This window comes from Porites lutea, chromosome 6 (genome assembly GCF_958299795.1).
Source record: "Porites lutea chromosome 6, jaPorLute2.1, whole genome shotgun sequence".
NCBI classification, from domain to species: Eukaryota; Metazoa; Cnidaria; class Anthozoa; order Scleractinia; family Poritidae; genus Porites; species Porites lutea.
The window spans coordinates 20,001,911-20,022,763 of record NC_133206.1 but is presented as its reverse complement, the minus strand read 5'-3'; the positions used below and the strand labels follow the sequence as shown (position 1 = coordinate 20,022,763).

The 20,853-nt window shown below is 38.1% G+C and overlaps 1 protein-coding gene across 6 annotated transcripts in view; it reads right to left on the bottom strand.

Annotated features, from left to right (window-relative positions):
• The window catches only part of LOC140940080 (uncharacterized), a 44,424-nt gene extending 25,248 nt beyond the window's left edge, over positions 1–19,176 (bottom strand). The window contains exon 1 of one of the 6 annotated variants that reach the window (XM_073388963.1): positions 18,943–19,176. In XM_073388963.1, coding sequence (XP_073245064.1) covers positions 18,943–19,161 — 219 coding nt within the window. In that variant the 5' untranslated portion in view covers positions 19,162–19,176. Of the gene's footprint in view, positions 1–1,247; positions 1,408–1,745; positions 1,884–11,764; positions 11,903–12,603; positions 12,746–17,127; positions 17,178–18,942 lie in introns of those variants that run through there. The other 5 variants (XM_073388969.1, XM_073388968.1, XM_073388965.1 and 2 more) reach the window with 5 other exon arrangements.
• Positions 19,177–20,853: the final 1,677 nt, after the last annotated feature.

The window sequence follows — 20,853 nt, the reverse complement described above, 5'->3', positions numbered from 1 at the left end:
AGATCTTTGTTGCGTACGGCCAAACAGAATTGTGTCAAATGGTGCAGTTTGACTAAAAACAATTAGATAACAACTACTTCTAAAGGTTTTGAGTTGTTTTTTTTTAGCTGTTAACTACCGGCATTGTTCATGGATAAATTCACAGTCCAATTGAATCAGAGCAAGCACATAGTTTTCACAATATATAAAGGCTCTATTTTCCGCCTTTTTATAAACAAAAACAAACTGGTTTTGCAAATTTATTATGTTCAAATACCTTACCAAGGTCAGGTTAAGATTGTATTATTCAAAGACCGTTGTGACGAAATAATAAAACACTTACTTAAAAAGACGCTGGTATAAAGGAATAAGAAGAAGCTTTTTCGACACATTTGGAGAGTTAAATTCCCAAGAAATGACTGCAAGCCACGAAACATTAAATGTGTGACGTAGTTTTAAATTATACCAGCTTGTCACCCCGCCATTTTTGTCAGCAGTCAATCCTATAAACAAGTTTCTCATTTTAAATTAGTTACTAGCCGTTGTTTAAGTTTTCTTGAAAAGTTCAGCATAACTATATCTAGCTCGTTTGTGTTGTACGAAAGTTGTTTGCGTTGCCCAAAGCCGATTTTGTAGGGATTCACTGTGAAAGACCGGTGCCAGTATTGTAAGAATGAATTACTCTCTTGTCTCATTAATATTCTAAAAATTTCACACGAACAGTTACGTCTAGACGGCCGGCCAACACGAGTTCTTATTAAATTCACTTTTCCAGTTCATACTCACACCTACAAATTCAATCTATTTGTTGAGCTGTGTTACCGGATGTGGTATAAACACTTTTTTGGAGGTCAGGTATACATGTTTTCCTGCTAAAAATATACGTGGGAAAGACAAATTAGCTCGAGTGTAGATCCTGTGTGGGGACAAAGGAAAACTGTGGTGTAGTGTTTTCTAGTGTCAAAACAACTAGAGGTGTGTTTTGACTGAAAGATCTACAATCGATGCATCTTCAGAATGTAGACGGCGGGCGAAAATTCTACTTGTCCTTTTTTAGGGTCACCTTTCGTACTGGAGTCTATAACAGTTTTGTTTATAAAAGACCTCTCTGGGACTAAGTGGACGGCTGTTATATTAAGAGGCGTCTGAGCTCCAATGCACCAAAAGAGCCAGATGCTCGACAGCGTAATTTCAGACTCCACAGCGCTTTAAGCAAAAAATAACATATTAAATAAAATGAGGAGACATAAGAATGGAGGTTACCATACCTCGGTATGTTAGCCGAATGAATCTTGCACTGCAGAACTCAATAGACACTGCTTAACTGAGTGCACAGTTTTACGCCTCGAGAATTTGTAAATCATGGCAAACTAAGTTCATTCGAGCTCCACTTGGTCGTTTTAGCGCGTTGAAGCCATGACTCACAAGGGGTTTCCCCGTTACGATCATCTCATTGGCTGGAAAAGCGGTGTTTTCGGCTATTCGTGATATGATTGGCCAATCCTCTACTCGTAAGTGACTATTTGAAGAATAGAGTAGGCGGGATCACACGTGCTTGATTGACAATTACATCCGGTGTAGAGCCTTTGTACAATGGTATTGACCCCGCATCAGCGTAACCGGTTGTTAAATATAACACAATTTCTTTCATTTACGTATTTCTGCTAAAACCTTCTTAGTACGACATCTCCGAAGGGTTATCCTTTACTGACTATACCTAAGTAAAATTTTACTTCAGTCATTTATCAGAAATTCTTTTGACTAACCTTGTACATGATACAGCAAAATGGTAAAGTCAGTAATTGCTTTCCACGCTTCGATTCAATAGTGGGTTTAGTCCCGCCGTATTTTTTCTTCATAGTTTGACAACTCCAGGTATTTTGAAGGAGCAAAAAATAAACATCATTACAAATAGTCGAGGCATGCAAAAATTATTTGATGTAATGATCTGCGGTCACGTAACGACTTCGTGTTGCTAAGAGGCGTGTACACAAACGATCACCCATAACCAAAAAAACCATTAACATTATTGAATAAATAGCGCTACAATTAGTCATTTTTTTGTCCCGATTCGATTCCCCTCAGTGTGCTATCTGTACATTTACATTTGCACTAGACAACTCAATTTATTTTCCCTTCACAGGGCTTCCCGTCAAATAATTGTACTGTCTGTGCGCGCGTGCTTCTGCATAATTTGTCCGCTAGCTACACACAATTACAGTCTGATAGAATTAATCGTTGTTTTTGTTATAAAAATTCATCACGCAAGCGATTCTTTTTTAGTTCAATTTAGAAATACAAAAAATCATGTAGCACAGTTTACTTTCTGAATATATGTTAGTGAAGCCCCCCCTTTTTTGTTTTTCGTTTTTAAATATTCGGTTTCTGATCTTTTCTAGAAGTAAGATATTTAAATAGCGGGTAGCTCCTCGGTACAGGTGCGACTTGTTGTTTACAAACGTTAACGCATCCTGTTTTCCTACGATTAGAGGCACGTACGAACGGCTTAAAAACCTCTCTCAACCAGTCGGGAAATAAATAACTATGACAAATTTGGCAGATTATTTCTTTCTAAACGTGACTTATAGTATGGGGTGATAGAGACTGTTAGTCATGCTCAGTCAAGTTACCTCTGAAACAAAATAACTTGATCACGTCGTCTATCTCTATGAAAGCTTCCGGTGAAAAAGGCGATCTTAGACTGATGTCATTCTCCATGATCTATTTTGAAATCAGATCTAATAAGGACCAAAAACAGTCTTAATGATCGAAGTTAGCTTTTCTTTCAGGGCAAACGGTTATTCTCCTGTAAAGAGAAAGGGTTCCACCTTTTTTGCTTCAAAAAACGAGGGTTGAGGTTTGAGCTAGCTCCAAGAATTACTGGCACGCAGTACATATTTCGGCATTAATTTCGAGTTCAAGTCACTGACTGAACTTAGTATTGCGGCTCACCAATGGAAGATTAAAAAAAAAAGTTTATTTTATTTTATTTTCTCTAGTACAAATAAAGTCCATTTGTGTAGCTGGTCTTGTATTTTTCTAATAAATAATAACAAATAAAGGTCTTTAAAACGCTGGGTATTAACCCTAGGAAGTTGACTGCTAGCAACTCGGAGGCGCGCTGAACTTTCTTTCGTTTTGGGGACGGAAGGGTACAGAGGGTACGTTAGTTGAGATTTTCTGTCCCATGTACGTCTGTTACTTAAAGCCTGTTCCTTAAGCGTTAAAAAATGTTCCAAAGTCTCCTGTTTTCCTACAGACCTACAAAGCTATTAAATATTAGGTGGTGGCGTACGATAATGGTTTTCTTATTAGACTTTTCAGAGTTTTGCGTCCATTTCTTTCAAATCCTCAAACGTTTTTACAACTTTACATCATTTTACTCTATGCCGGTCCGATTAATAAAGAATTGATCGCAACTATTTCAGTAACAAAAATCTCTTCTGTGCGACAGACGCAATCACAATAGAAGTGATTGACTTGTCGACTAGATCGTAAAATTTTCACAGGCTTTTCTACATAAAATCGCCCTTCCTTTGCCTTCACCTTTATAAGTCAGGGGACCTGAGACCTTAAACTATTACAATCGGCTGCAAAAACCTGAGCGAGGGCATTTCAACATCCACCCTCTAATCGACAGTTCCACAATAAAGCTTGAATTTATTTGATAAACAACCCGTTCACGGTCGTGTTAGCTGGTGTGGCTTAACCCTCTCACTCGGCCTAATATTGGTCAATGGGAAATTCAGTCACTCCAAATTTCTTTTCCTAAAATCCGAAGAAGTAAATGGCACTATCTAAAAGTGCTCCCAAAGCGATCAGTTAATTATTGGTAACACCATAGAATTTAAGAGTTAGAGCGGCAAGTCATCCTTCCATAACTTCGTCGTCTAAGAGTAAAGGGATTAACAACGAACAGTCATAAACACAGTTGTACGAGCCGATTCAGTGTTGTTTTTCTATTACTAGATAATAGAATGTTTTCGCGCATCCTTTGGTCTTGGGAAAATTGGTCACAATTAGGAGTTTCATCTGTCGGATCTGAACTTAAAACGTGCAATGGTACAAACCCTTTTTCTTAACAGAAGGTTGTCATAAGGATAGAAGTTGCAGGGGCAGGTTTATTTTTGTCTGGCTAGATGGTGGAATTTCCAGCGCAGTCATGTACAGTCTTGGGAAAAGTCACAATGAGGAGATTCACCTGCGGTGATCTTAACTCAAAGTGCACAATGGCGGAAAACCTCTTTGAAAGCAGAAGTAGATGTCAAGATGGCCGCCTTAAAGATAGTAGTTACAAGAGAAGGTTTATTTTTGTCTGGCTTGATGGTGGACTTTCCAGTTTTGCGCAGTCAATGGAAAAGTCACAATGAGGACAAGAGAGATTCATCTGTGATCTGAACTTAAAATGAGCAATGGTAAAAAACCAAGTAAATAAAGTAGATGCCCAGGTGGCTGAAATAAAGATAGTTGAGTTGTAGGAGCTCTTACGGTTCCTTTTTTTCTGACTGAATGATGGTATGTTTTTTACACGCTTAGAAGAAGTCGCAGGTTTTCGAGTGTTACCTGAACTTTAATATCCAGTGGTAGAAATTACCTTTTCTTTTGCAGAAGTTTGGGATTTCAAGATGGCTGAACATCATTCCACTACTTGATTTCAAAATTATTCAAGTGATGGGTCCAATATTGTCGTTTATTTTAAAAAAATAATTTACAAGTTTGTGAGTTTTAATATTTTTGGCGGATTTTGATCAGAAATTAAATGTGGGTTTATTCCTACACAATTAAACAAAAACGTACTCGTTAGTTGGAAACACAATGTGATCATAGATGATACAGCACTAATCGAATAATGAAGTCACCCCAAAGGGTGTTGTTTATTGTATAACGGTCGGTCCAGAAGAGAGTGATAAAGTTTGCAACAGATTCGCTAGCCAACATCAACAATGAGTGTTTGGTGTATGTTTTTCCACCACACTCTGAGGCAATGCAACAATACAATCACTACAACAATTTGAAGCGAAATGAATATGTCGAATTAGCAGCACTAAATGAGTTCCATAGCCTGTTGATAGCAAAAAATATGTGCTTATTAGTTTGGCGTTCTTTCCCTGGTTTACCTTAGTAATTTGAAATTGCTTTACTCGTAAACCTGAAACATGAATTTGTCCAGGGCAAAACGGGAAAGATTTAGAAGCAATTTCTTCCATGCTCCTGATAAATTGGACTATAGCTAAAGTTTTATATGTTCAGTAGAAGGTTGAATAACAGTGGTCTTTTCATGTCCACTTCACCCTCCTCGAAAGGCACCAAGAGACCACAGGAAGTAAGGCCTTGGCCGCAATTAGACGAACGCGAACCATCAATTTTTTAGCGGATTTGTGAAAAGGCTGCGAAATATTTTGGACATGAAGTACAATAATTTTAGGGCCACAGTTCTACTTGGTAACACGGCAGCTGATTAACTTGTGCCCTTTTTTGATGCGTATTAAGAAGGTCATTGGTGTGGAAGAAACATCGCAATGTTTCATTTAGTTTGTATTTTTTACAAAACAGGAGTAGAACGAGCTAAGGCTTTTAGTCCGTAAGTTGATTTCCAGAAATTCTGTCTGTGTAATATCAAAGAGAAACTACACAAGCCACGCAGCACAGTGCAGTACTTTAGCCACTTTGGTTCTTTTCAGGTGTCTGAGTCAGTGTTCTGTTGAGTTTTTTTCATATTCAACTAGATGATTCTAACTTTGGTGTGCCGATTAACCCCTATAACGTGTGCCGGATACTCGGTCTTCGTTTTATGAGGCACGTTTCTAGTCTGAACTCTGACCACTGAAATCCCATAGTTTTTCATTTGTTTATATTTCTTTATTTTTATTCCATAGCTTTAGCATTCACATGAACACCGTCGAAAAGAATTTCTTTTGGTATTGTTCCCCTTATGTTTTGTTGTCGATGATCCGGTTTATGGTGTGCTAAAGAAGCCCTGGCGTACCGATCACCATTTGAATTCAAACCGCGAGCAGCCCCTTTTTCCGACAACACAGAAACTTTAAGAAGTATTTACTAATCGTCATAATTTCCTTAGACCCAGCCGACTAGATGAAAATAAAATTAGCGCAGTAAACTAATTGGTAGGCGGCAAGAGATTTGTAAAATGCAGCATTTAAATATTCTTGCAAAAGTACGTGTGCGGTATATAGCTTGCGACTAAAATGAAAAGTTTTCAGTAAGTCATCATTATTGTAGTTTGCGATAATCTTGATCATGACGAATGGTAGCCGAGGAAAAAGATCTACTCGTAATTGATGTCCAGCAACTAATCTCCACTAAACTGCTTGTATTTATTATTAGATTCGAACTTGAAAAAAGCAAACTTTGGGAAACCAGTAAGATATATATCTGATAAGCAGTATAACTAACATGGAAAAAGGTCTAGTTCATAGCTCAGCTTGTACGTGTCTTCTGATCAGTCCTGAAAATAAATGTGTTCTAAATTTGTGCGGATTCGAGGGGCTATTTATAGAAACAATCCAACTGTCAACTCTGAACGAATACGGGGTGTTTCTTCAGCTCTACTATATTAAGGACAAACGGATTAAAATGATAAGATCCGTCGCGGTACGACTCATGGACTTGTAGTCAAACAACGAGTTGCAGCAGTTATCGAAGCATGATTTTCTCTCTGCAATTATGTTCCATCAAAATAATTTTTAGCACTGAGAGTATTTTGAAGTTTGATCTGGTGTCTTCGTGAAGCTAACAGTTCAAGTTTAAACGAATATTGATATTATTAACGAAAAAAGAATGCAGTTCAGTTATGTTCAACTCGTAAAGGGTTTCGGTGGCACAATGAAAATCACTAGGATCACACGAGGTTCAAAAGGCAAATCAATGCTGATTGAAGTGCTTCGGTGTGGTTATGTGAACCTTTAACGTTCGTCTGCCGCAGGATCGGAAACCTCTCTTCCTGTGTCTTTACCTCGCGGTCTCAAGTATTTTTATTCCTCAGACCTTTAGCTTTAAGGCTTTATTTCCGACTCCATGATATGAGTAAAGATATTTCTCATGATCCACGAATCAAAAGATCTATCATGATATTCCGGGTTAATGATTTGATCACGAAGATAAATTAGTTTTATTATGGCATTAAGATATAAGACGAAAACGTTTTAATAAAAATCTAAACAGGTAACTCAACTTATTCGATGGATTTTGAATCACTCCAAATCAAACAACACTTGTGTTATTGACATTTGACGGTAGCCCACAAGGGCAACGCGACACAATAATAATTTATTTTAACAATAGCTACTTCATAATATTTCTATGGAAACAATTCTTCAAAAAGCTGAAAAAGATGTCATCTTTAAAGAAATCTCAACTGTTTCTGATCATTGTTACTGCAAACGCAGCCTCTTGTTATCTAATTGAATTGCCAACTGAACAGAGCAATGGAAAAGCTATCGTAAAAGCATCAGACACTAACATCGAATGACTTCGGTTTACAGCTACTCTTCTGGTCAGGTAAAAAAATCAGCAATTCAGCATGCAGAGCGGAATGTCTTGGCTGAAAAATTCTTCAATCCCAGTCTTCGGCATCTCATACATTAAGCCACAGTACCAATTTTTCTGAGTCGCTATAGTACTAACTACTGGAACGCAATGAATCCAAGCAATGGGATGTTTTCTTGCAGGATGCTGGCCATGGCCACATTCCCAGTTGGCAGTAGATGCTCGATAAAAGTGTTGTGTTTCTCCTTACATTTCTCTGCTTTAGGTGAAAACCTTTCAATATTTTGCTAAAAATAAAACATAACTGAAGAGAGTCATATACTAGCTCATGTTGGCAACTCAAATCTGTTTGAAGCCTGTGCGAATTCCTAGCTGGAAAAGTTTCAGTACTTCATGACAGCCGTGAAACAGAGGAAGCGTCAATGATATATTAAACGCTCTCCATTGCCTCAAATAAGCGTTATATCGATCTGAGGAAATTAATCAATAAATTTTCTCGTCCGTAAAATAGTCATTCTTGGTTAAAGTTGATTCACAGTTGAAGTTGAACTGCAGTAAAAAGCACAAGGACTGGGTAGTTCTATATAACAAGTAATAAGAAAACTGGCCCTTGTATGTGGAGGTACATGTAATTGTTCTTGTCGTTGTGTCTCGATAACCGGGCTTCATTGAAACTTTATAACCAAACTGATCCAGCTCTTGTTTTTATTGATAACCATGGATAAAAACAGATCGACAATTTATCGGCACAACAGCATAGGACTGGCCACAAAACATTGTCAACGAGCAACCCTGGCCATGTGTGTTGTAGAGGGACTAGACTTTGGTTGAGTTCCATGAACAACATTTCTTAAAACCCATGAGAAGGAGCCGAAGTAAAACTAATCGACGAGGGTCTCATAATGACCAAAAACTGATACTGTATTTTCCTATTTTTTAGTCTCATGTAGTCGAAGTTGTGACCGTCATCAGTGAACATATTGTGGCGGTGATTTGGCTTATGTTTGACAGCACATTGGTAGCTGTGTTGTGTAAATTGCTGAAACATTTATTGTAGAAAAAGATAAAAACTAAATCGCTGTTTTTATACTAAGTTCAGTGTCGTGTAATCAAGGCCATCGTGAAAATAAATTCAAAAACAAGAGTCTTAAGAGTCTGGACATCAGACCCCCTGCCTTCCTTCTTCATGCTACGACATGGCTGATCAAAGTCACTGTAAAGTCTCTGTTTTTTCGCCTCTATAAATGTCTTTCTCCCTTTTCTTTGGCCCTAGCTCTAACAGATCTAAAATCGTATTCAGTAATTAACCTTTTTCGAGATAGATGGGAAATATAACTGCTTCATGAGCTTTATCTTGTAGATAGTCCCTTGGAAAGCCAAGAGACGAAGAGGACTATCCGAGTCAAACAAGTCCTTGGTTCACAGATTAACTAGACACAACCGGAAAATGAGAGCAGCCTCTAAAACACATATGCTCTCCAGTGAGACAAAAAAGCTTTTTCTGTGAGTAATCTTCTGATTTTCTACAAAATATGGACACGAAATAGATGCAAGCAATTTGCTCTGCCGCAAATGGTTCCATGCACCCATGTGGTGTCCTCTGTTTCGCCACAACAACCATTTTGTCTTTGAAATATTGAATCCGCACTACAATCTTTGTATTTCCCTTCACGCTAACATTACAGCTGGGCAAAAGCTGGAGATTAGCCTTTTCTAAACTGATGAATCATAGCCTGTCGAGAATAACTGTCACCATGATTGGACCTGAGTCTTTTTGCGGTGCAGTGTATTATGCTGCAAGGTGGTCCTTCCTTCTGGATAAGAAATACAACGAGGTTATAGTTTATACCTTCCTTTAATGCTGCTGGTCTCTTTCTAAGACTCGGTGCAAGTAAGTACTACCACTTTCAAGCATATATGGGTTGAATTTTACGGCGGAGGAGGCTGCAAATAAATGCCATGAAGGATTATTTCCAACTGAATTGATCAATAAGGTTCATCTTGCCAAATCAAATCCATTTCGGAACTCCAAGAACACCATCCAGGTCCCAAATGGTCTCAACTCGACAATTAGGATATGGCCAATTGCATACACATCCTGTTTTTGGTAAAGAAAGAACTTAATAATTTTATTTGTGGTCAGTGGAGATATGTTGTTGATAAAAGCAATGTCCCTCTTCCATGATGGTTCCATCTTTGTGTCTTTGTTTTGTTTCATGAACTTAGACAAACATGTTAAATAATTACTGGGACCTATTTGTTCAATTCCTCTAAAATTGCATTTGTGTTGTAAACCTCAGACAGACAAAATTTTTGTTAATGAAGACTAGAAGAAATACAAATTACTACAAGACGTTCTAGCTTTGAAAGTTAGTGTGATGTAAGTTGCCTTATGGGCTCTCAGCTGACAACAAGTCAACGGCAAGTCATGTTTCCCTTCTCGTAATATCCAAACCTAATTTCTGATTTATAAGTCGGTAAGGTAGTTAATTTAAACTGTAGCATTAATTGCCAAAACATTACGTTTCCTCTCTAGTTACGAATGTAGATAGCTGCAAAGTTATAACCGAGTATAGGATCCTACTAAACCACTGGCCCATTCGGTCTTGGAATAATTCATCAAAGATCTACAATTACTAAATTCCCTTTGGCATTCAATTTGACTATTAGAGAAAACAGGCTGGACAAAGTGCAAGACTCATGCTACATTTTAAAATCAAGTGGCGTCAGTTGTTACGTGTCCTGGGTAAGGATTTGATACATAATAAGCCAACAGAAATGTCTTTCACAACATCCACTGCAAATTAATACAAGCATAATGAAAGTGAAAGAGTAAACCTTCAAAATCTATCCACATGTTTTGTTGCTTAGTATGGTCTTTTCCAATAATGTTGTAGATTAGCTAATTTACCATAGATAAGGTGTAAAAGAGTGTGGACAACATAACATGACAGTTTTTCTGGCCGTAATCAGTGGACCCGTGCACACTAAGCAAGGACAGACATGTTTCACTTTACTCATTGTTTACATGTTGGCAGTTTTAAAAACTGCACACCAATCGTCGATCTTTATCCCACCTTTTAGATTGTAGGCTGATGCAAAGGCCTTTGAATTTTCCAGTTTAGAAATAGAGACTACTCTGTACTGTCTCTCACCAATGTTCAGGCTGATTTGTCATACTCCGTTTGAGTCGATCCTGGAGGTGCCCTGAACTGGCGCGGTGCAAAGAATGTTTCAGCTCGATCAAAATTCATCTTCTTACCAGACACGCAATCATAAGGCTATGCACCAACAAGGGAATGTCGATAAAAATCCGTTGAAGCAGAAAGTCTAGCTGAAATTCTTAGAGCAAGCCAGTTCTGCTTTACACATATGAGTTAGTCAGCCAACAGTTACCTTGCATTCTCGTTTTTGCAGCACGGTTCTGGGAACGAAAGCCCGCAAATACTAATATATCAGCCCATTTTGACTCGATGAGGTATTCGCTAAGTGTGGTTTGCATCAAAACCTCTGTACATCCAAGTACCTGTTAATGAAATCACCTTACGAGAGCCATGTTGCACTACTACAAAATTGAAGATACAAGGTCCACCACTCTCCACCACTGCTAGACTCCTACATCTTGCGCCAAAACGACGATACACTCCTCATTCAATAGACAAACACTATCTTATCTATCGCTCAAGAGGAAACGCAATATAGGCCAATAGCTTATAGAATGTACTTAAAGACACTAGCGGAGCTAAAAACTGGATTGAAAAAACGTAAACGTCCGAAGATTTGCCAGCCACCGGAGCCGATTGTGATTTCATCGCACGCTGTAAACTTTTTTGGCGATTGACTGATTAACAGGTCTGACCAACAAACAAAACAAAACACACAAATACGGGAACGAAGTGCCGCGAAATTTGGTCTACGTAAGGGTGGTATGCGAAAACTCAGAAGACTTTTGTGCTGGCTTTAATAATTGTGCAGGTGGAGTTCGGTGTATCCAAGGACTTGGCGTATGTATACAATAGTACACGCTTGTTTGGACTTGATCGCTCTCAGTGCGAGATATACGCCCTTACCTTCCGTCACACTTGTATCTAGAAGAGCTTGATATTATATAACAAGAAAATGAAATTTTTTTTTGCAAGGAAAAGACACTGGCGAAGTTGTTAAAACTGTTTCGCTGCGACGCCATTGTACTGTTTTGAAAGGTTTAGCAGCATGTTACGGTCATTGTCTCCTCCATCGCGCCGAGAATTTTTAAGCTTCGATTTGCATGAAAACTCACCTTTACTCTCACCATTTGGACGGAACTTATTGCTATTCTATCCACAGTATCGACACATCTTATATTGATTCATTAGCTGTATACCCTGCAGAGACTCGCTTGCGTGCTGAAACAGACGGTATATCGTTTGCAGGCTTGACTGAGACAATTTCACTACACGACATAATGTAACCTATCCCGTCAACCTTTAGGAACTTTGTAAACAATTTCAAAAAAGCCTTAATGGGGTGGTGGCTTTTTGTTCCAGTTACGCAGCGGGTTTCGGAAGGACATTTCCGAGTGACTTAGGCAGATCATGTCTGAGAGTAAGATAGAACGATGTTTGCATTGAGAATAAATGAACATGCCCGTTTGGTGGCTCTACCTGATTCACTCCAATTCATATCATCTAACCAATACGTCCGAATAATTAAGACGAAAAATTCATAGATCTTTTTTGCGTAAGGCGTTAGGTAGTTTCCGAAATTTGGAAGTACTTGCCGCCAAAAATGACAGAAATCGAAAAGGTCAAAGTCTCTGAGACAATAATTCACCACACCACGTTTGTCTCAACTAAGTTGTGGAACCAGTAAGGAATGCATGGCCATAACGAATATGAGGTAATGAGTCAATAAACGTTTAACAAAGTTGGCGAATCTTCACCAAAGCCTCAGAAATTTAGTTTGAAGGAAATAGTTTACCCTTTTTAACGTTTTCGAGCGATCTTAAGGTGTGGTTTGGGCTCACTGCGTTTTCACTTATGAATTCGTTTAATTAAGAAAACGTTTCGAATACCTTAGTCATACCACCTAATACCTTACTAGCTTAGAGTAATCAGAAAAAACAACTATTAACCTTACCTCTTGAGCACACAGGGCGGTTTACAGAGGTTTACAGCCAAGGCCAGTTATGTTTGAGGGGTGAAAAAGCGCTTGTTTCCCGCGCTTTCATGACACAATTTACCGTGTCGTTTATGACTTCCTTTTTTATATATATTACTACCGTATTTTTGTCCATTCGCCGATTTGAAAGTAAATAACATTGTGACGACAATTGTGACCTATAACCCTGTTTCAGCACGATATAGGTAACACAATGAACCAAACCATGGTAGCTCGATCCTGGAATGTATTTACAGTCACCATCATGAAACATCATAAACGTTGTACAAAAATCCAGGTATTTCATCAAGCTCACTCGGTAAGAAGAACTAATCGACAGTTCTGATGCATCTGATATGACGCGAGAATTCAGTGAACGTGATGGATGAATTTAGAATTCTCGTTTAGGGTATTTTTTTTTCTGTGGACTGGAACTGAGGAAGTCTTAAGACCACGTGAGGTCGTATTGGACCGAACGCAGTTTGTTCTAGAAAAAACGCCTCGAAGTGTAGCGTGCCCCGAGAGCCTAAAATTTTATTTCAAGTCACTTGAAGAGAGAATTTGTGTTCCCAAAATATGTATAACCTATCTTAGAGGCCAAAGAAATACAGGTATTTATTATGTACTTTAGAACAAAAATTGGAGAAAACCCAGCCAACCTTGCTTCATGTCTGCGAACACAAGCAGTTGACTGCCAGATCATAAAACTTAATGAACGTAGCACGCCACGGACCGTGAAATTTCACCCTCTTTAGTGCTACAGCGGAAAACTCCTGATGACCACTTTATAACAGTTAAACTTCGAATGATTTAATAAAGTGGTTTTGTTTGGAAGTGTTAGCGTTACTTTGCAATCTTAGTTATCAAGCTGGAATCTTGATGTAAACTGTAGCTCCTTAGGAAGCAAAGAAAAGGAGTGCTTTGTTAAATGTTTCTCAAAACGAACACTTTTCCCAGCTGGGATCTCATAGGTTTTACTACGAAAAGTAAACTGTCCCAGTTAACGTTTGTAAAGAACGCTCACGAATTCCACAGTATCTCTTTTGGTCAATGGCTACAAGACAAAAATCAAAAGCCCAGAAATTTAGGCGAAAGGCTGAAGCACATGGGACGGTTGAGTTTAGATGTATAGATGGGACTCATTCTGCAAAAAGCAACGCTGATGGGCAATATATCGAATCACTGCTAGATTTAACCGTTTTTTTTTTCAACGTAATGTACTCTCTAGAAAACGTCAAAACGGAGACAAAATACCAAGTAGATATTTCAAGGCAAAATAGCAATTTTTAGTTGTCACGGTGTCTTCACTTAGGGAATTTTCTCTGCTAAATATTTAGTTATAGTTGACAAGTTTTGCTCTGACGTAGCTCAGTGCCTAAGCTTTACAGGAAAACCATGGACAACTGAATATTTCTCATGTTGCACTTTCTACTTTAGCTGAGGGTTTCTATTACTGAGCTCCTAACTTGGAGTTCCGTTTCAATGAGATTGATCAAGAACGCCGGTTGCCCGAGTTGATCTATAGAAGAATGTTAGGGGAAATAGATTTTTATAAGCTGTATCTTGCAAAAATACTCACTTTACCAGACACTAGAATAGTTCGCCTTTCGTTTCCTGAATGTTGACTCAAACTTGACTTCTATATAAAGAAAGAGGAAGGTTTCAATGCTACCGGGATTGTTTCTCCAGTAATTTCAATAAGGCCTGATTTGAGTGTGAAATAATTTCCCACAGCATATTAATAAGAAAAGATTATTTGTCAGTGGCACGTGTATAAACGCTTGAAATAGAAAGACCACGAATAAAAAGAAAATTAAGGCCGAGGCACCATATAAATGCAGGGCTTCTTCTTGTCCATATCAAAATGGGTAACAAGGCTAATTGGCCATACGATGTTTGGTGGATGGGCGGCCATCACAAAGACAAACAAGCGTAAAATGTTTAAGTCGACTCGCATTGATAAGTACCCATTAAGCACAGAAGGAAGGTAGCTTACTGAGGACAGGTCAAGGACAAAGTTTGAGTCAGTTTGGCTGCTAGGCAACTGAGACGTGCTTGATCAAAAGTTTGAACTTGTTGGCTGGATCATTTGAAAATGAAAAGCAGTGAAGATTGATATAAAACCTGCTGACGTAGAATGGGTGAGTTTACAAAAAAACTCTATGTGTAAGAGGAATTAAGGAAATCGGGTCGTAAAAGCATTTAATGAATTGTCAGTTTTAAAAAGAGCAAGATCCCTTTAATTTATAACTTGTAAGACATGTTTCGATGTATCTCACATCCAAACAATCAGTTAAAAAAAAACAGATCACTTTGTTTTGAACACTTTGACTTTATCGCAACATTTCAAATTTGAACCGAAAAAAGACTGATGGACGAAAAAACCTAGATCACTTGTCCTTGGATTAAAATACAAAACCGTCATCTGTTAGTCGCGGGTCTATAGCATCCTGATTTAAAAGTATGTCAGTGTCATCTTTTAAAATGACAATTTGGAAATGTGTCTTCGGTTTTGAGATATCCCTAAAGTATGGATAAAGCAAGGAACTTAAAGTTGATTCTTAACAACGTTGTATTTACAAAACCGTACTGAGATAAAGCCATAGCAGTGATATTTCTTGATCACCTGCGAACGGTGGTTGAATAGTTTGTTAGTTGGGACAACTTCTAGGTTTGCCATCGGACGAGTTTTGAAACAATTCAAGCTCGTGTGCTTTAGATAATCATCTGTCAAGCCAATTCATTTATCCCTGTTTGCTGGTTCAATGATTTACTGGAAAGAGTGGGAGTTTTAAAGACACATCTGAATTTAACCCATTCACCCCTTATAGTGGAGCAATGTTAAAACTTCACAGAACTTTTCAAGCTTCTTTTTACAAACTCCTAAGACACAGGCAACAATTCTGCTTTAAAGAGGTTTCATTTGAATGATCACTTTATTGCATTTCGCCCACAGATTTTCTCGCTGGAGAGACATATCATCTTGCCATAGCTGACTTGGGAATTTAGAGTTTATAACCAAAAGTGACAGTAGTCTTGTGCTAAATTTTTCGACTCTTTTTGTATTCTTGTTAAGCACAAATACAGGAATAAACACGATTTAGAGTGTAGCTACTGGTGCATTCACTATACCAGTTTCTCATTCTGATAGACCCCTATTATCAATTTAGTTAGGGTGGAAGATTGTTTATTATATTCTAACAATTACCAAGACTGAATCAGCAACCCTCTTTAGTTCTGGGTGCCAATTTTTCTCAGATTATGACTACTCACACATATACCATCACAGTTCTTCTTGACGCAAAAGGATTCTGTAATACCTTCTTAATCTCTAGATTACTACAGCGCTTCCACCTAACTGTGTAATACTTCCGCGGGGGGAAATGTTTGTTGTGGCTGTAATGCATTACTTGATTGCAGAGTTGTGGACAAACGGCGATCATTCAATGAAAGGTCTATCCAGTAGTGGTGCGTGTTTGAGATTCTTTCTTCCTTCGATGCAGAGAATGCTGTAGATGGGAGCAATTACCCTCCATAGCCACTTCTTTGCAATATGGAGGGAAATCTCAGATAAGAAGTTCTTATAATGTATTGGACCTTTTCAGTACATAGAGGAAATCTTGCAAAAAGGAGTTTCGCTCGTTACTTAGTACACACGTATGACATACATTCAAAAAAGTGTAAACATACATTGCTAAAGCGAAGCATAATTCAAGATTCGCACAAGACTGTTGGCACACAGTGATCATACCCTGATGGCAATGGCAAGCTTGCACCCTTCCTTTGCTGCACCTATTTTGACTTATTTATATCATTAGATATCGTTGTGTAAATAAAGTCATTGCTAGTTATGAAACTTTTATTATAGCTCACTTTATTTTAAGTCATACTATTAACGATGCCAAGATATTTGAGGAGAAACTAGTAAACAATATTTAGGTACAGTCTTAGTTGACCCAAATGCATTGGGGGATCGTTTACGCCATAATTCACGTCAGTATGAAGTTATTTTAGTGGATACTCGATAGACTTTGCTGGAGATGATGTTATTTAAAAACTGCGCAAAGACCAATATATCAGTAGCAATGCGGTAAACAAATCGAAAGCTCCAAAACAAACGCTGGAAAACGAAACACAGGAAACATTTTGAGAAGATCTCGCGCTTCCATCATCTCGATCATTATAGCGTGCTGGTTTGAGAAAAGTGTTCACGCAACCCAATTATAACCAAAGTTTTCCAAATAAAATTTAGCTTGTCAACTGTACTTCACTCTTAAAAAAGCAACTTAGGTTGAGATATTTTGCTAGACATGCAAAGACACGCTTACAAATTTGTAGTTCGTAAGCGCTGCGCGCCGAATGAACAGCCTTTTCGAACGCCAGCTATAATCTGCAAATCGCGAACAACGCTGCAATCTTGTAACTGAAAAATGAATTGTTTAAGCACTGGGGCTTTTCCTTTTGGAAAGACCTCCAGCCTTACCTTACCTTTCCTTACCTTACCTTCGTAATCAAAATCGCCCAGAAACTCAACGCTCTCTTTCTCTAACTCGCCCACTGGAACTCGCGCTTCTCGTGAGTGTGTTATGATATTGATGCATACCACGTGATAATGGTACATCACCAGTTGTGCGCCAATCAGCAGTTTGCAAACTACAATTCTGACGCGTGCAAACAGACTGCGTAAAAGCTTCGAAGCCCGGACTTTCTCGTAAGAAAGTTCATTATGTCTGTTTCATTTACCTGCGTGTTATTTTTCAATAAACTAACTACAACCCTTTGATGGGCGGAGGAGTTAAAGAGCGCTATCCAATAAGCACTTTTTAATTAAATCGTTAGGATAAGTAAACTGGTTGATTCATTCTGGTGGTTTGGAATATTAACTTTCGAACAAGTGTTCAAACAGTGTTTCTTTCCGGAATACGTTTAGTTCTCTACCTAGCCAAAACCGACAATTTTAAGTTATAAAATACAACAATAGCAATTACCTTACCTTGCAGCCGTATTTGCTAGCCCTGATAGTCTTTTGTGTCTGCAGTTGCTTTAAGCTCCCGTTGGGTCTCTTTCGTTCGATTTTTTCAGTTCGGTAGAATCTGTTGGAGATCGTTTAGGTAATCCGAAAATCTTTTGTTCGTAATCAAAACTGATCTTTGCGAGTTAAACTGACATCCCGCTTTTAACTCCTGCGTGTTCTCGTTATAGGAGCCTGAATGATCATCACGCTTTTAGGCTTTTAGAGTGTTGTCCTAGCTAGCCAGTTATATTAGTATAGAGCTAAATTTACTTTTCTGCTTTTAGTCACTTGTTTGTGTCGTTCGAGTTTGACCTGTATTAGTTTAGAGCTAAATTTACTTTTTGCTTTTGAAAGTCAACTTATATTGAATACTGAAACCATTTTCGTCTCCTTCTTCGGACAGATAATATAAACTTGGCTTTATTTTTCAGGAATGCTGGCATCACATCAGTTTAAGGGATTTTCAGTCAGTCCTGAAGGAACAAGCTGAACGGCCAAAACATGGCGTCAACTGGCAAATTTGTCTCTCGTTCGCAGGTTCGCCTGCCCAAAAATCTAGTGAAATACGCGCTTTGTATCTATATTCGGAATCTTTAGTTATCTTGAAAAGTTGTGCGGTGGTTAATAAGATCAAATAATGAGCAGCATCACCAAAGAGAGGGATTTTCTTGTGTCTTCGTTGAAAGTTAGATTTATCGTTCATTCCCGGAGGTGGAAGATGCCAAAATTAAGGAAAATTTTTAATCCTAAAAGCTCTCGGCAAAGACATTTCATTTGAATCTTGTCTCTCTTCACAAGGAATATGCCGGATGCATATTCTTGATGCTGATCCTTTCACTTCTAAAAGAATACCTTTCATCTGCCATGATGTGGTCCTCACTGAAATCTATTTGAGCTCAATTCAATGGAGTGATTGATCATTCAGGTCAAACTGGCCGTTATCAAACGGTACTTTTCTGAGGTGTTGTTCACTAAGAAATGTAGGTCTCTCGTGCGCTTTAACAGACCTGCGATGTGCATTTAGCAGTGATTCAATAAAGACTGAAGAATAGTTCCAACTTTCATTCAATGGGTCATGAAATTATTTGTGACCAGTCAAATGGAGGATCTGATTAAGGAGTCAGTCTTCCTACTGTTTGTCAGTTGATTCTACTCGTGCAGTTAGTCCTTACTAAGCGTTATTTTTGACTTGTCGGTGTAAATCAGTGGCACCTTTTGAAGGGAAAATTTCTTTGGTACCGTTACAAGGTAACTCTATGTTATCAGTCTCAGGCTAAGGACTGAAATAATAGAAATTTGCTGACCTTTGATGGCTGTTCTAGCTTTTGAGTCTGTGAAAGAAATCTTGAAGGGCGACTTAGTATCGTAATTAAACCCTTGCGCAGCAGCAGTTTCCCAAGCTTCTGTTCATTATAAAGTATATGGTGGTTTTTAGTGATCGAAAGAGTTAGGATGATCGCCAAAGACTGTCTCGAGGGACGAATTTTGACCCACTCGCAATAGCCAATCAAAGTCAAGAGCATCAGCTCTAAAACAGTCCCATAATACAATTCGTGGACACAACTCCAACCCAGTCTCAAAACGGCTAACAAATGTTTTCGTGGTGCTTTTTGGTGCTGTTCAGAAGGGCGGTAAAATAAATTTGGTAAAAGTTATTTTAGAAGTCATTTCTAAAATCGCCAAGAATCTGTTATTGGATGCTACACTTTGCGTTGAATTGATCTTCAAGTGATATTGCCCTAGCCTGAGTACAACGTCATGAATGTATACTGCCAGTATTGCTCTAGATTGATTGAAAGTTGTTTAGTAAGAACTTTCGATACGGATGTAGACGAGATTAAGGGGCGTAGTGAGTGCCTATTATACTAGAACAATTATCAACAAATAAAAAATCCAGTACGAACTCTCAAGTGTGTTGTTCTTGAGTGCTCTATTTTAAAATTTCGATTTTGTTTTTCATTTTATCTCCCAAGTTCAAATGACGATTTTAAACTGCTAAGAAACCTGCTCGTATTGACATTCTTGTTTAGAGAGTAATAAGATATATTGATCGAACGTTTGGTCAGTGAAGCGTGAGAATAGCTTGCAAACAGATCGAGCGGGTGACGTCACTCTTCTGAAACGCTACTGAAACGAAGCATCAATTTTGGTAAAAATACTAACTGCTTACAGTGCACAAAAAGCGGTCTTTTTCGAAAATCAACTCATCCTTTTTAGTTTTAACATACATTAAGTATGTGGGCTATAAAACAGGGGCACCCATAGTCAATTTTTGGAAAATATCTGTTCGGAAGACGATTAGAGATCTAGAATTTTCGGAACATTTGTTGTAAAATTTCTTGCTTGTCTGCCTCTCCTAGGATTTTCGAACATCTAGAAAATGGTATAATTACCCATTTTTAACGGATTTTTACCCTAAAAAGGTCACCGAGAATTTTCGGGAGCCTTTTTTCCGGATAAAATTTTCGAAAAGGTAAATTTTAATCCCTATAATTTTCGGATCACTAGACTTTCAGCTAAGAAATCCGAGCAGATGAAAAATTTTTAGGGGATAAAAATATGCCTATATCTACTGTTTAAATACTGAAATGCGTTCAAAAATGCTATGTTTAAGTGGTTTTGAACTATATTCTCTTTGGGTGCCCCTGATAAAAGACATAGTAGGAGTGTCAATAAAAGACACATGTGAGAGTCATTTGATTATGACTGATAGGAATACATACAGAATTTTTCTTTTTTGTGTGTGCGTGCATGGCAAAATTAAACTAAAGCTGGAATCCGTCCACTTTCCGCTTTGAGGTTAGTTGTGAGATATATACAGAAAGCAAAACACTGGACATGATTCGTTTAGAAAACAAAAGCTGAAACTGCTCAAGCAGTTGATCGAGAATTAAAAAAACGCGTTTTAGACTGCTTTAATGGTTTCATAACTAGACGTGTGGTAAGTAAATTGAATATATGACGTTTTAAGGTTGTGACTGGCTTCCTCTTTAAGGAATTTTCAAATTGTAAACAATTTTTATATTTCTTTGAGATTTATGTGGTCTAACGACTCGAGGTGAGAAAGACACGAAGAAGACTAAGCTTGGAAAAAAAAAACGAAGCGATGTCGTTTTAGCTTTTAGCTCAGGTCTTATATAAATGTAGAATGTTTTTAACAAACTACAATAGGTGAAAGACTAAAACTTTGATGAATGCGCGCGAATAATCAAATT